At 44.9% G+C, this 16,814-nt stretch overlaps 1 protein-coding gene across 6 annotated transcripts in view; it reads left to right on the top strand.

Annotated features, from left to right (window-relative positions):
- The window catches only part of TCERG1 (transcription elongation regulator 1), a 136,965-nt gene that overhangs the window by 54,855 nt on the left and 65,296 nt on the right, over window positions 1-16,814 (top strand). For all 6 annotated transcript variants that reach the window (XM_077472999.1, XM_077472998.1, XM_077472997.1 and 3 more), the window contains 3 exons: window positions 1,472-1,632; window positions 1,943-2,009; window positions 10,160-10,286. In XM_077472999.1, coding sequence (XP_077329125.1) covers window positions 1,472-1,632; window positions 1,943-2,009; window positions 10,160-10,286 — 355 coding nt within the window. The remainder of the gene's footprint in view (window positions 1-1,471; window positions 1,633-1,942; window positions 2,010-10,159; window positions 10,287-16,814) is intronic.

The following is a 16,814-nucleotide window of genomic DNA, read 5'->3' as shown; positions in this document are numbered from 1 at the left end:
CACTCATATGCAGTATGATTAAAATGGGGTAAAAATGTAATCCTGATTCATAAATATTATACATTACTTTTACCTACCTTTTTGGCAATTTTCATTCTATTGATTTCAACGTAAATAGCCAGTGTCAGTTTAGTATTTGAAAAATTTAATAAAGTAAAACGGAGTGCTGACTTTGTTCCAGTTATCCTTGTAAAGATACATCAGGGGTCTTTCACTTGTAGAGTCCTAAGCAAGTGATTTACGAAACCACTGTTTACTTGGCTTGGATATATATTCTCTACTTGTTACCTGGGATTTTCCCAATCCTACTTGTATGGTTGTACCTCATATTAAAAGATATTCTCCCCGAATGATCCTGTAAACTTGTGTTATATTGCATAGCTTTATATTGTAAATATTCATAATTCGAAGGTTCAAACACCATCTGTAAATGTCTGTACTGTACCCAGATATTCCCAGACATGTTCTCAAACATGTCACGTGAAAGATGTTTGCAGTCATTACCAACCTACTGCTTGTGCCTCTGGCATCAATACTTTTTCATTAAGGCTTCATGTGCACGGGACGTTTTTACAACCTCACCTGAATGACTTAACTTGACAGATAGTAACCTACATTTGAAAATGTTTTGCCACATTCACATGCAGCGTTTTGCCGCATTTAGAAGCGTTTTTAATAATAAAATGTTTATATATATATATATATATATATATATATATATATATATATATATATATATATATATATATATATAGAGAGAGATAGATATTTATTATACACGTTTTTTTTTCACAAAATAACCACAAAAAGAAAAACCCCCATAAACGAAACACGGCTAAAAGCAAATTGCCAAGTTTAGCTATGTTTTGGCTCTTGAAAAGCCTCTAAACTCGGCTTCTGAACCCGTTTTTTGCATTCCAAATAAAGCCTCTAAACGCAACCGCTTAGAAACTACTATAAAGGACCCTGTGTACATGTACAGATAAGATAACATAGAGGAGAGTTTTAGGAGCAGTTGAAAAAAAAATGCCCAACTGCTCCTAAACGTCAGTTTACCAGCAGCAGTGTACATGAGGCCATACTGGCTTGGAACTGCTTACTTATTATGGGTCAGTGACTAAAGCCAGTGTGCCAGCATGAGAGGTCATCTATGGCAGCCCTTTTATTTATTGACTTTCTTTATGCTATCCATAGAAATCCCTGTTACATTAACATGTATGCTGGAATTTCCTGAGCATGTTTATTAATTCCTGAAAGTAGTACAACCAGACATTTTCTGACTTTAGTAGAAGGTAACAGTAGTGCTCATTGCAAGTTCCTTGGAGAGTGATCAGCCCCAGGGTATTGGATTCTAACTATATACTTGAAGATTGTTTCTCCATCCGTCCAATGTGGGTCATTTCGTGTCTATGGGTGCCTTGTAGACCCTAAACGGCTATGACTTTCTAATGGTGCGTTTTTCCATAATTAGGTGTGTTGTGTGGACTGGTGATGAACGGGTATTTTTCTACAATCCTACCACTCGCCTTTCTATGTGGGACAGACCAGAAGACCTGATTGGAAGAGCTGATGTTGATAAAATTATCCAGGAGCCTCCACATAAGAGAGGATTGGAGGATGACAAGAAATATTGTGAGTTTTCAAACCTTTAAAATTTTATGACAATATTCCATTTGTAAACACTTTCTCCTCTAATTATTCAGGATCCAGTTTTTATGGTGTTCGTTTTATATACTGTGGGTGTGTTAATCCTTTTATATTCATTTTATATTGCACATATTACAGAACCAAAACCATTCCCTGTATAAAAAAAAATAATTGTGTATGATTTATATTGAATTTCCAAATGGCTTATCTTTCTCCCTTTTTAATTCATGTTCCTTAAAAAAAAAAAAAACAAGGTCCTGTTTTAATACATTTGTTTACTCTTGTTATTGCAAAGTCAAAGAAGATCATGAATCTGCAGAAGATGCAAATGACGATGAACCCGTTAAAGCAAAAAAGCGGAAGTAAGTTTTGTTGTTTGGAAGTCTCTTCGATAAATTTAATTACACGTTTTGTTTCTTTGTCATTTGATGCCTCTTGTTGTTCTCCAGGACTTTTATTCTACCTACCAGCTCCTCCTCCTCTAGTCCTCCCCCCACCCCCCTGTGCCTTCTGGGATCTGTGTGTCCCAGAAGACGACGGGATCATTCAGAATGAGCAGTGGGAAACCGGCTGTGAAGCCTGCCGGCTTCCCTAAGTTGCAATGCTGGCACCTGCTCCTGAGCCGATGGACAAATAAGCTTTGGGGGGGGCGACATCGCGGGATCCCTGGACAGGTAAGTGTCCTTATATTAAAAGTCAGCAGCTACATTATTTGAGGCTGCTGACTTCTAAAAAAAAATAAAAGATTTAGAGGCTGGAACTCTGCTTTAAATACATCTTTTTGCTAGTGAAAAACTAAAAAAAATGCCAAATTTGACCTTTAGTATGATTAGCAAACAGTTGGGTATGCATTGGCAGAGTTAATACTGATAAACAGCTTGTCTAGTTGGGCAACAGCACTGGACCTTGAATTTGGGTACCAATTAAGCAGAGCTTTTTTAATATATTTACATTTGAAACTGAACATTAGGAAGGTATGAAAAAGCCACAATGAAAACGGTTATGTATTAAAATCCATTTTAATAAAACTAGTATAAATAGCTACATTTGATGTGATATCGGCCTATTGTAATTCCTTTTCCAGCAGTGAAGTGGGAAGGATGCCACTTGGGAACAATCGGTGTACTGCATTTACAGGCTAGGGGTAGAGGTGACTGAACTGTGTTTAACTGCCACGTAGAAAATGCTTGAATCCAGACTCTGTAAATCTCAGGACTGGCTAGACAGAAATACAGATTTCTTGGAAAGTAATCCAGCTGGTCTTATATGCATGTCAAATTTTTGAGTTCTTTGCTGAAAATATAAGAATTTGTCATTGACTTATAGTCACTTTATTCACGTTAGATTTAAATACATATTGTATTGTTCTTGGATTGTAGCCAAACATCTCAAGCTTTTCTTCAGCTTCCAACTTTGTGCAGCTTGGTGGGTCGGCCAAGGCAGCTAGATAGATGGCACACAAGTGTTAGGCAGAAGCACAAGCCTAATATTTAGTGTTGTGTTGCAAAATTTTATTGCACAAACACTGGTGGTCTCCCACAAAAAAGACACCAAAATGGATAAGCACTTTCGGTAAGCCAAATGGAAGTGGCTCTCACACCCTGAGAGGGTGTAAGGCTGTGTACGCAAAAAACAGGTAACGGAAAGAACGTTTTTTATTTCTTCAATATTGCACTTATGCCGTTGATCATCATCTTGCTGAAATATAAACGTCTTATTTTACTAGTTATTTGGTAAAACCTTTTTCTATTCTAGGGTTCAGTGTGTTCACACATGAGTCTCAAAAATGTTTATCATACATCATCGGGCACAGGGCATCATCATATTTATGATACGTTTATGCTGCCATGTAAATACATTCCTAGGCATAACCTCTCCCCATTAGTCATGGCTTTAACTTTTTGCTAGTGTTTTGGGGGCAATGGTCATGTCTGTGCAGTCTTTGTGGGACTACTGGTCACAAAAAGTATTGGGTGGCTACACCATACCACTTTTCCTTGTGGGGTAAAGCACTGGCAGATTTTATTAGGAAATTTTCTAGAGTAACCAGCACATTGTTCCTTTATTAGCTCAGTGCCCTCTCGGCTGACTCAGACCTTCAGGGCATGTCTTATCGATGACAGAAGGGGGGTATAGGGGTTCAGGGCTCCCAAATGCCACCTTTTAGGTAGGAAAGAACCTGAACGCAACCCCCCCCCCCCCCTTTGCAATGTATCCCCTTCGGATCAGGTTTGTTCCATGCAGCTCTGACTCCCTCCAGCTATCTGGTATCTCCACTACCTTTGGGGCACCTTTCTCAAGTTCTTTTTGCAATGAGGGAGGAATTCATATCTGCCATTGCTGGGGTACAGCAGAAGCATTCTGGCATACTGGTAGAGGGGGGTGACAATGTTCTATTAGAAAAGGATGAATAGGATTGCGCATCTGAGGAATCTTCTCTTATAGAACCCTATGATTTATTGGCCTTTGTGAGTTTTCTCTTGGAAATTCTCTGGACTAATTTTAAGTTGCCACTTCCCCAGTCCTCTACTCCAAAGGTAACTAGATTTGGACCATTGCGTCCATCACAGCATTCTCAATCCTTCCCTGTACATCCTCATTTAAAAGATCATTTGTACCGGGACAGGGCTCACCCTAAGAAGGTGTTTGTTCCATCGGAAAAGTTCGCTCAGCAAAAAAATAACTTAGAGTGAATTTAGCAAGAAATAGAGTATGCCTTTGGTGGGATCTGGCAGTCTTTTATCTCAAGACCCTCCTGTTCCCAGTGAACGGGTTCCTGGTATTTTTTGGATGCTTTAGACAAACATCTGAAGGCTTTATTCATGCCCTTGTTTGCTCTGGTGGGAGCAGCTTTTATTCCAGCAATTCCCACTGTTGGCATGCATCAAAGACTTAAGGTGTGGTCTTATGACTGCAGAGGATTTTACTAGTAGAGATTTGGAATTAAGCAGAAACCTGGAGGATTTTCCATGTGCTGTGCTGTTCTCTTCTCATGAAAATGCCCTGAAGTTCTCTATACAACAACTTTCTCATCTTGTGGTCTTACCCATACTTGTGCAGAATCTTATGGTTAAAGTGGTGGTGTTTTAAATTGTCCTACAAGAAACATGTGAAACATTTATTTTGTCTTATATTCACCGACCGACACAGCTCCTCTCTTTAACAAAGGGGTTGTTAGCCCTATCACTAGGAGAATACTAGGCATAGTTGTAATACAACACTCAGAACTCTTTGTTACGCCCAGGGGGGTGGTCTCTCAGGCTACAAACCCCCACTCTGCAAAGCAGCATCAGTTTTATTTTGCCTAGTGAAGGAGAATGACCTAGGAACCCTGCGGGCCCATCGATCCGTGCTTTTTTTACGCAGAAGCTTGGGTTTTTGTGCAAGCTGAATGATCCTGTGATCTCTTATCAACAGCCGGCTGGGTTACAGGCTGGATACCCTTATCCTTGTAGTCTCCCCAGTCCTGCCATCGAGCGTGTCCTCCCTCTCTTCTCCCCTGTCCCTATCTTCCCTCACGGTGTGGGGGGGGGGGGGCTGCTGCATGTGGTACTGAGCTGTGTGTGTGTGTGTGTGTCCATCCCTGAGGGCTCTTACCTTGGATAGGGGGCTGGCTGGTGGTGCCTGGATCCTGTGTAGTTGGCTCCCGGGAGGTGCTTGTGAGGTCTAGCGCGATCGTGGGATACCTAGACGAGCTCCTCCTGAGAGCATCTTCCGCCTCAGAATTAGAGTAGGATGTGGCGATCACCATGCAGACCCTGCAAGAATTTGGGTGGCTGTTGAACTTCAAAAAGTCAGTGATTGTGCTGACCCAGCATCTGGAATACCTAGGTTTGCTGTTGGACTCCAGGGAAGAGTGAGTTTTTCTCCCTTCAGACAAATTGCAGACTCTCAGATCCGCAGTCAAACTGCTGATGAACTGCAAGTGGTCGTCGCTCCACTTTTGCATGCGAGTACTGGGACTCATGGTAGCCTCCTTCGAGGCAGTACCTTATGCCCAGTTCCACACCAGAGTCCTGAAGAAGGAGATTTTGAAAAAATGGGACAAATCTCCATTGTCCCTGGGTCGACAGATCTAGGTGAACCAGTCAGTCAAAGACTCGCTGATCTGGTGGTTGAGGTCCCTGGTGATTCAGTCCGGAAAATCGCTCCTTCCTCTGAAATGGAAATCACAACGGACGCCAGTCTATCCGGCTGGGGTGGAGTTATGGGGGTTCAGTCTGCTCAGGGCCTTGACTGAAGAATCCGAGTTGCCGATCAATCTGCTCGAATTGAGAGCCATCAAGCTGTGCCTCTACACATGGTCGATGAGACCTTAAGGGCGTCCGATCAGGATACAGTCAGACAATGCCACGGCTGTGGCGTACGTCAATCACCAAGGGGGAACAAGAAGCTCAGCTGCTGCATGGGAGGTCGCTCATATACTTCCGTAGGAAGAGCGACACGTACTGGCCCTGTTGGCCATTTACATCCCGGGAGTGGAGAACTGGCAGGCGGACTATCTGAGTCGACAGATGCTGGACCCAGGAGAATGGGCATTGCATCCGGAGATATTCAGGTTGCTGTGCCTGAAGTGGGGCACACCAGATGTGGATCTACTGGCCTCGTGTCTCAATCGTAAGGTGCCAAGATTCGTGTCCAGGACAGGAGATCCGTGGGCTGACTCATCAGACGCGCTGGTGGCTCCGTGGGATCAGTTGCAGCTGATCTACGCCTTTCCTCCACTGCAACTGTTGCCACGTCTGATTCGCAGAGTGGAAGCTGAGGGGATCCCAGTAATACTGGTTGCCCCAGATTGGCCTCAGCGTCCTTGGTACGCAGACCTGGTACGTCTGGTGGCAGATGCTCCCTAGCGACCGCCGTTGTGAGAGGACCTCCTGCCTCAAGGTCCAATTCTCCATCCTGCTTTACTATCGCTGGCTTTGCGGTCTGTCGGGCTCGGGGATTCCAACTATGTTAAGAGCATGGAAATCTTCTTCTCGGAAGATATACCATTGTACCTGGAAGGCCTACATCTCCATGTGTGAGGAGAAAGGATGGCATCCGCGCTCCTTTTCCATATCAAGGATCCTGCCATTTCTCCAGCAAGGAGTTGACCAGAGATTGTCATTAAGCGCCATCAAAGGACAAATCTTAGCCTTAGCTGTCTTTTTTTTTTTTTTTTTTTTTTTTGTTCAATGACCCCCTGGCATCGCACTCCTTAGTGAGTACCTTCGTTCAGGGGGTTCGACACGTAGTCCCTCCGGTGCGTCCACCGTTACCCCCATGGGATTTGAACCTGGTGTTGGCGCTTCAATAACCGCTGTTTGAAAACATCAGGGAGATTCCCCTGTTGACTTTCCCAGAAAGTGGTCTTTCTAGTGGCCATTACATCGGCCAGGAGGGTTTTGGAACTGGCGGCCTTGTCCTGCAAGTCGCCCTATCTACAGGGATAAGGTGGTGTTGCGTCCGCAACCGTGCTTTCTACCGAAAGTGGTCTCGGCTTATCATATCAATGAGGACATTGCATTACCATCTCTGTGTCCTTAGCCGAAGCACCCTAAGGAGGTGGCCCTTTCACGCTCTTGATGTGGTTAGGGCTCTGAAGGTGTATTTGTCTGCCATGGCTCCCTTTCGGAAGTCACTCTGTTTCGGTGGCTGGTCCAAAGAAAGGCATGGTGGTCTCGTCGGCCACCATTTCCAGGTGGATCAGACAGATTGTAGTACAAGCCTACGCCTTGAAGGGGCAGGTGCCCCCCTTTCCGGTCACGGCCCACTCCTCAAGGGCAATTGGAACGTCTTGGGCCTTCCGACACCAAGCGTCGGTCGCTCAGGTGTGCAAGGCGGCGACCTGGTCGTCTGTCCACACGTTTACCAAGTTCTGTAAGGTAGACGTCAGTGCATCGGCTGATGCCTGTTTTGGTCGCAAAGTTTGGTGTAGTTGCAATTGAATATGCAATAGATATTTTTTCCGGTGTTGAGGATACCCTGTTTTTATTTTATTTTTATTTATTTTTTTGTGGTGGTGGTTTTCCACGCACTGCTGTGTTTTTTTGTTTTTGTTTTTTGTGGGTTTAGTTTCACTAGTTCCCACTTGCCATGGTGAATGAAGTTTTTATGCTGTTTTTCCCACCCCTTGTTTTGGCACTGCTTGGGGACGTCCCATTTGTTACAGAGAGGAGCTGTGTCGGTCAGTGAATATAAGAGAAAATAGGATTTTTTGTACTCGCAGTAAAATCCTTTTCTCTGTAATTCACCAACAGACACAGCGCCCGCCCCTCCTTTTGTCTTTTACGTTATACTGCTTGTTGACGTACTGATGCTGCTTTGTAGGGTGGGGGTTTATAGCCTGAGAGACCGCCCCCTGGGCAGATCTAAGAGTTCTGAGTGTTGTATTTCAACTATGCCTAGTATTCTCCTAGTGATAGGGCTAACAACCAGAGAGGAGCTGTGTCGGTCGATGAATTACAGAGAAAATGATTTTACGGTGAGTACAAAAAATCCTATTATTCTAGAGGAACGTTTTGGTCCTGCTTTTGGATGATTTACATCCAAAAGGTGACTCTGGGTAAGAGTCAACTGTTACCAATTAAAAAGAAGGCTAAGCCTACGGTTGAAAAATCCTACTCCAAAAAGCATAACAAACAAAAAAAAAAAAAAAAAAATGCCCGAACTCTTACTTGACAGGGAGAGATTGCAGATGAGTGGGTCTGCAGTATTGTGGCTCACGACCACAAGCTGCAATCTTCCAATCCCTTCTGCGCTTTTTTACGCTTTCCTAATTTTTTATATTTTTGGGAATCCACAAAGATTTGCTCTTCTGCAAGCTCTCAATCACCTTTTACTCAATGAGTGATCATACCGGTTTCAGAGGTTTTGTGGTTTCTATTCCAACCTTTTCATGGTACCAAAACCGATGTTGGTCATATCTTGGATCTCATGAGACTCAAGTTTCTTTTGAGTGCAGAAGATCTGGATGGAATCTGTGTAGTCAGTGGTGGCCTTTCTCTAGCAGTAACATTTCATGTTTTCAATATATATTGAGGATGCTTGCCAGCACTTTCTGATCTTTTTAACCTCACCAAAGGCTTACGCGGTTTTCAGTGTTCAGTTTCAGTGTTACTTCAGTTTGTAGCAGTGCTGTTTAGCCTGACCACGGCTCTCAGGTTCTGGCTCCAGTTCTGGTGCTCTTGCATGCTCAGAGTATCCCTGTTTCCAGGTACCTGGACAACTTCTGAGGGAAAAATCTGCTTCTCTGCTAGAGACCAATTAACACAGTGCATACTGTGGAGAAGGAAGAATGGGTTCTGAATTTACTGAAATCGGCCTTAGCCCCAACCCCGAGGTTGGCATATTTTATGCCTGACCATGGATACTGTCCATACAATAGTGCTCCTCTCTGCAAACAAATGTTTTTTGATCAGAGAACTCAGGTGGACTTACTTAAGACACTGACAACTTCCTCAGTTTGCAGGTTTTTAAAGTTAACCCCTTGACACCAAAGTAACGCAAATATTCAGCCTTCGGCTTCAAGGGCTTGTACCAGGGTGATGCCTGCTATCGTTTTTTAGAGCAGTCGGTCGGCTTTCTTGTAATAACAACCGATGTGGTTGGCTTTGCTGTTATTACAAGCAGCAGAAGGGGACATACCCCCCCTCCCCCCTCCAATGCCTTGCACGGGTTGTCTGGGCTCTTCCGTCCCTTGGGGAGGCCTGAATGAGCAGCTGGCACGTCTGTGCTGGAACCGGCTTTGTTTGGGTCTAGCAACCCAGAAGCGATGTCATGACATCACTTCCGGCTTACTGAAGACTTAGTGGTTTGAATGCTTTTACGCGCAAAGGAGGGATTTGGGTTCTTTTTAGACCCCGGATCCCTCCATAAAGAGTACCAGTCACTGCCTATTACTGTCAATAGGGATGTTTACATTATTTGTGACAGCAATAAAAATGATCAAAAATAAAAATGTAAATAAATAAAAAAAATTAAATAAGGGAAAACATTTTTTTAAAGCGCCCCCTATCCCTCCATGCTCAGAAGTGAATGCATACATAAGTCACACTCACAAATATAAACTGTTCAAGCTGCACATGTGAGGTATTGCTGCGATCGTTAAAACAGGAGCAATAATCCTAGCACAAGACATTCTCTAACTCTGAACAGGTTTAGAAATTTTTAAAGTGTTGCCTATGGAGATTTTTAAGTACCGTAATTTTTGTCGCCATTCCATGAGTGTGCACAATTTTAAAGCCTGACATGTTACGTATTCAGTGTAAAATCTTTCACAATATACAAAAAAAGGGACTAACCTTTACTGTTTTTTTTTTCTCCCAAATGTTGAAATGATGGAGGTTCTAAGTAAATTTTCTTGCAAAAAATACTGATTTAACTTGTAAGCAACATGTCAGAAAAAGGGGTTAAACCAAAAACCAATTTTATTTTTTTTCAGCTTAAGTCAAATTGAAACTACATATATATATATACTTTCGAACTGACAGACGTGTACATATATATTTTATGTTTTTTGTTTTAATAGGAAAGAAGAGACTGAATCTGAAAAAGAAACCGCAATGGACGCTGAAATTAAAGCTGCTCGTGAACGAGCCATTGTTCCCCTGGATGCTCGAATGAAGCAGTTTAGAGATATGTTGCTTGAGAGAGGGGTTAGTAAATCATATTCTTAGATGTGTGGGAATGTTTTTTGAGTTGGATATAGGTATAGCCACTTGAATAAAAAAATTTAGGAATGTTGGTAGATTGTAGGTGGAACGGTTGGGCAAAATATAGAAACAGAAAATAAAGATCAACTCAAAACAAATTTTTACCGATTCACACATGTACGTCGGTATTTTGACGATATTTTCAGGAACTGTGTGCGTTTCTCTTTAAGATAAAAGTAGTCTTTCCGGCAGATTCGCCGCAAGATCACTTTTAACTGTGGCCCCACCACACTCTGGTCCTATCCACCACCACTTACTGGAGCTGTCGGTAGCGGCTGAGACAATCGCGTCCATTCCCCTCACTGACTGGATACCGAGTGAGGGAAAGAAGGCCCCTGTTACTTCTGCCCAATGCGCTTAAAGTGGAATTTTTTTTTTTTTTTTTCTTTTATTGCATTGTAGTGTAAATATGAGATCTGAGGTGTCTGACCCCAGAGCTCACATTTTAAAATGTCCTGTCATGCTTTTTTTTTTCTATTACAAGGGATGTTTACATTCCTTGTAATAAGAATAAAAGTGACCCAATTTTTTTTTTTCTTAAAAGGACAGAAGCGAACGCATACGTAAGTCGCGCCTGTATATGAAAACCACACGTGAGGTATCGCCTCAATCGTTTAAGCGACAGCAATAATTCTAGCACTAGACCTCCTCTAACTCAAAACTGTAACCTGTACAAATTTTTAAACCTCGCCAATGGAGATTTTTAACCACTTGCCGGCCGCCGCACGACGATGTACGTCCTATTTTTGAAGAGGGATATCTCGGTAACGGCAGCAGCTGCTGCCACAACCGAGATATCCATCTCTTCAGGCGGCGGTCGGCTGTACGATAACGGGGGTCTCCGGCGGATTTGCCACGAGATCACCGCTATCGGCGGCGGGAGAGGTGCCACCTCCCGCCACCCTCCCGCACCTTCCGCCGCTTACCGGAGCCGGTAGCGGCGGAGGCGATCGGGTCCTCTTCCTAGCTGGGCATAGAGACAAGTGAGGTTAAGATGGCCCCCACTAGTCTCTATACCATAGGAGGGCAGAAGCGACGTCAAAACGTCACTTCCGCCCATACCTCTTAAAGGTATATTTCTTTTAAATGCCATTTTTTCTTTTTTATTTATTTATTTATTTTTTTGCATTTTAGCCCAAATATGAGATCTGAGGACTTTTTGACCCCAGATCTCATATTTAAGAGGACCTGTCATGCTTTTTTCTATTACAAGGGATGTTTACATTCCTTGTAATAGGAATAAAAGTGATCCATTTTTTTATTTATTTTAAAACAGTGTAAAAATAAATAAAATCAATTAAAATAAATAAGAAAAAAAAAGTTTTTTAAAAACACCCCGTCACGACGAGCTTGCGCACAGAAGCGAGCGCATACGTGAGTAGCGCCCACATATGAAAACGGTGGTCAAACCACACATGTGAGGTATCGCCGCGATCGGTAGAGCGAGAGCAATAATTCTAGCTCTAGACCTCCTCTGTAACGCAAAAAATGCAACCTGTAGAATTTTTTAAATAACGCTTATGGAGATTTTTGAGGCTAAAAGTTTGACGCCATTCCACGAGCGGGCGCAATTTTGAAGCGTGACATGTTGGGTATCAATTTACTCGGCGTACCATTATCTTTCACAATATAAAAAAAAAATTGGGCTAATTTTACTGTTGTCTTAATTTTTTATTCAAAAAAGTGCGCTTGTAAATGTGAAAAAAAGTATTTCAATGACCGCCATTTTATTCTCTAGGGTGTTAGAAAAAAACAATATAAAATGTTTGGGGGTTCTAAGTAATTTTGTAGCAAAAAAAAATGTTTTAAACATGTAAACACCAAGTCTGAAAAAGAGGCCTGGTCCTTAAGTGGTTAAGTGCCAAAGTTTGTCACCGTTCCATGAGTGAGCGCAATTTTGATGCGTGACATGTTGGGTATCAATTTACTCGGCATAACATTATCTTTCACAGTATAGAAATTGCCTAACTTGACTTGTCTTATTATTATTTATTATTGTATTTTTTTTATTAAAAAAGGTGCATTTATTCCAGAATATATATATATATGTGTGTGTGTATATATATGTGTATATGTGTGTGTGTGTATATATATATATATATATATATATATATATATATATATATATATATATATATATATATATATATATATATATATGTGTGTATATGTATGTATATAGATATATACCGTATTTATCTGTGTATAACATGCACTTTTTTTCAGGGGAAAATCGTGGGTGCATGTTATACAATGCTCGTCGCTCTCAGCTTTTGCTTGCGAGTACTGGGACTCATGGTAGCCTCCTTCGAGGCAGTACTTTATGCCCAGTTCCACACCAGAGTCCTGAAGGAGATTTTGAAAAAATGGGACAAATCTCAGTAGTCCCTGGATCGACAGATCCAGGTGAGCCAGCCAGTCAGGGACTCTCTGATCTGGTGGTTGAGGTCCCTGGTGATTCAGTCCGGAAAATCGCTCCTTCCTCTGAAATGGACGGGGATCACTACGGACGCCAGTCTATCCGGCTGGGGTGGAGTAATGGGGATTCAGTCGGCTCAGGGCCTCTGGTCGATGGGAGAAGCTATGCTGTGTGCCTGGGTCCTGAAGCTTAGTCCCGCTGGATGCCTGTGTAGTCACGCCCCTGTGTTGGTGCAGCGCTGTGCCTGCCACATGTTCTCTCTAGTCCCTCATGGTGCTGTTTGGCCGCCATTTTAAGTATGGGCAATGGTCAGACTGGCTTCAGTCGGCCATTTTCCTGGTGATTCCATATTAAGAAAACTGGCGGCCATTTTCTTGTAGCTGGACCACGTTTTTGTGCTCTAGCAGCTGCCCCTGTGCCCTCTGCTTCCTATTTGATCATCACAGGGCGCTGGGAAGGTTTTCCTGTGTTCTGAACATGTGTGTTTGATCGCCCACAGAGCGTTCACAGATCGTGCGACCGGCCGCCCACCGACAGTTTTCTGCTATCTCTGCATCTGGGAGCACTGGGGACCTTCAGGCATTGTGGTAATACAGCGTGGAACGGCCCAGGGTGGTGAGTCCAGCGGGTTAGAGCCCCTCAGCCAGCGGCAGCAGGAGGATGGGACTGTCACTGTCCTAAGTCCCCTTTCGGGTGGCAGACAGGGTAGGGTCAGCATGGCTTCAGAAACTGGTGTTTCTTCCCCCAAAATCCAGACAATTGCAACCGGGTCACCTGCGGACTGCGCAGTCCCTATGGACACCCTTACGGCGGTCCTCAATTCGTTCGTTGCCAAGATAGAGGTGGTGCGTGGGAAGAAAGGCGCTAAAAAGCAGCCCCTTGATCCCAGACTATCTCGGACGCAGACTAGGGTCCTGCTGAGGCCGGGGACCCCTGCTCTGTCTTGTCAGATGTTGCTGACCAGGACAGTGAGGACGAGTCCCCGTCCGGGTCTGTGCGCGATAAAGCGATAGTTGGAGCACTTATCACAGCTCTGCGTGATACCCTGAAGATTCAGGAGCCAGCGGATCCTTCTGCTAATGTACTGGTCCCTTTTGGATCCCGCAAGCCAGCACGTTCACCTAAGGTGTTCCCGTATCGGACTTATTTTGATGAGTTCATTTACAAGGAATGGGGTCACCCGCAACGGACCTTTTCGGTTCCCAAATACATGGCGGTGCGTTACCCCTTTGAGGAAAGCCTTCTCAAAAAATGGTCGGCTCCTCCGGTTGTGGACCCCCCAGTATCCTGGTTAAATAAAGTAACCACAATCCCGGTTGAAGGGACTCCCGCATTCAAGGATCTCACGGATAGGAAGGCCGAGGCGGTGGCTCATTCCTTGTTTACGGTTTTAGGGTCAGCCGTGCAACCTGTACTGGCATCCGCACTGGTGTCGCAGACACTGACTGAGTGGTCTAAAGTTTTGCACCGCGAATTGGGAGAGCAACAGGCCTCCCCTGTCTGCATGGAACTAGCAGACCAACTAGTGCAAGGCCTTAAGTACATTTGTGGCGTGGCCCTGGATATTCTCCCTCTGCTATCCAGGGCTTCAGTGTCAGCTGTGGTGCTGAGGCGCCTGATTTGGTTAAAATGCTGGTCCAAGAAAGCCCTGTTGGATCTTCCCTTCCTTGACGACCGGCTCTTTGGAGCCTCGTTGGATGACATTATTAAAAATGCCGCTGGTGGTAAGAGTACTCTACTCCCACAGGCCAGGAAGGCTAAGGAGCCATGCCGTAGGCAAGGGCCCTCTCTTTCTGCTCACAATCGGCTTTTTCGTCTGCCCGGTGCTTCGCTAAAACGTCCCCAGCCCGACAGGACACCCATGGCCAGTCAAAAGCGTCCCTGGAACCGCAAGCCTAACAAGCCTGCGAACAAAAGTGCTACCGCATGAAGGTTTGCCTTCGGGAGTTTGCACCCTGGTGGTCCTCCGGTTATCCGACCAATGGGTCTGTGATCTGATTTCCACAGGCTACAAGTTTCTCTTGGCCGCCAAACAGATTCTTCCCCTCCAGCATACCCGTATCCCCGATTCGCTGGGAGGCCCTGTTGGGGGTGATAAGGGACTTGCTGAATCAGGGGGTGATTGTACCAGTTCCGGAATCGGAATGCTTCCAGGGATTCTACTCAAATCTGTTTGTGGTTCCCAAGAAGGAAGGGGTATGTCCGATCTTGGACTTGAAAGCCCTCAATCACTTTGTAAAAGTGCAGAGGTTCAGAGTGGAATCGCTCAGTAGTCTCTGCACTCCATCAAGGGGACTCCCTGGCATCCTTAGACATCCAGGATGCGTACCTGCACATACCCATATGCCTTTGGCATCAAAAATGTCTCCGTTTGGCAGTCAGGGAAGCCCATTACCAATTTGTGGCTCTTCCCTTTGGCCTGGCATCAGCCCCCCGAGTCTTTACCAAGGTACTGGCTCCAGTATTGGCGTTGCTGCGACAACGCGATCGTGGGCTACCTGGGCGATCTCCTCCTGAGAGCATCTTCCGCCTCAGAATTAGAGGAGGATGTGGCGATGACCATGCAGACCCTGCAAGAATTTGGGTGGCTGTTGAACCTAAAGAAGTTGGTGATTGTACCGACCCAGCGTCTGGAGTACCTAGGTTTGCTATTGGACTCCAGGGAAGCGAGAGTTTCTTTTCCCAGACAAACCGCAGGCTCTCAGATCTGCGATCAAACTACTGTTCTACCGCAAGTGGTTGTCGCTCCGCTTTTGCATGCGAGTACTGGGACTCATGGTAGCCTCCTTTGAGGCAGTACTTTATGCCCAGTTCCATACCAGAGTTCTGAAGGAGATTTTGAAAAAATGGGACAAATCTCAGTTGTCCCTGGATCGACAGATCCAGGTGAGCCAGCCAGTCAGGGACTCTCTGATCTGGTGGTTGAGGTCCCTGGTGATTCAGTCCGGAAAATCGTTCCTTCCTCTGAAATGGATGGTGATCACTACGGACGCCAGTCTATCTGGCTGGGGTGGAGTAATGGGGATTCAGTCGGCTCAGGGCCTCTGGTCGATGGGAGAATCAAAGTTACTGATAAATTTGCTCGAATTGAGAACGATCAGGATACAGTAGGACAACGCCACGGCTGTGGAGTACGTAAATCACCAAGGGGGAACAAGAAGCTCAGCCGCTGCTCGGGAGGTCGCTCACATACTTTGGTGGGCAGAGCAATACGTACCGGCCTTGTCGGCCATTTACATCCCGGGGGTGGAAAATTGACAGGCGGACCATCTGAGCCGCCAGATGCTGGACCCAGGAGAATGGGCATTGCATCCGGAGATTTCAGGCAGCTGTGCCTGAAGTGGGAACACCAGATGTGGATCTATTGGCCTCCTGTCTCAATCGGAAGGTGACAAGATTCGTGTCCAGGACGAGATCCGTGGGCAGACGCGTCAGGCACGCGGGTGGCTCCGTGGGATCAGTACCAGCTGATCTACACCTTTCCTCCACTGAAATTGTTGCCACGTCTGCTTTGCAGAGTGGAAGCCAAGGGGATTCCAGTAATCCTGGTTGCCCCAGATTGGCCTCAGCAGGCCTGGTACGTGGACCTGGTGCTTCGGGCGGCAGACACTCCCTGTCGACTGCTGTTGCGAGAGGACCTCCTATCTCAAGGTCCAATCTTTTTCATCCTGCTTTACCATCCCTGGCTTTAACGGCATGGCTATTGAGAGCCAGGAGTTGAGGTACCGGGGTCTGACGGACTCGGTGATCCCAACTATGTTGAGGGCGAGGACATTTTCTTCTCAGAAGATATACCATCGTACCTGGAAGGCCTACATCTCCATGTGTGAGGAGAACGGATGGCATCCACGCTCTTTTTCCATATCCAGGATCCTGCTGTTTCTCCAGCAAGTAGTTGACCAGAGATTGGCATTAAGCGCCATCAAAGGGCAAATTTCAGCTGTGGCTGTCTTTTTTTTTTTTTATTTATTTATTTATTTTTTTCAACAACCCCTGGCATCGCACTCCTTAGTGCGTATCTTCGTTCAGGGGGTACGACATTTAGTCCCTCC

Source organism: Lithobates pipiens, unplaced genomic scaffold (genome assembly GCF_037356315.1).
Source record: "Lithobates pipiens isolate NorthernLeopardFrog02 unplaced genomic scaffold, aLitPip1_a1.2 Scaffold_8, whole genome shotgun sequence".
NCBI classification, from domain to species: Eukaryota; Metazoa; Chordata; class Amphibia; order Anura; family Ranidae; genus Lithobates; species Lithobates pipiens.
Note: the sequence above shows the minus strand (reverse complement) of the source record. Positions and strands in the feature narration are given on the sequence as shown.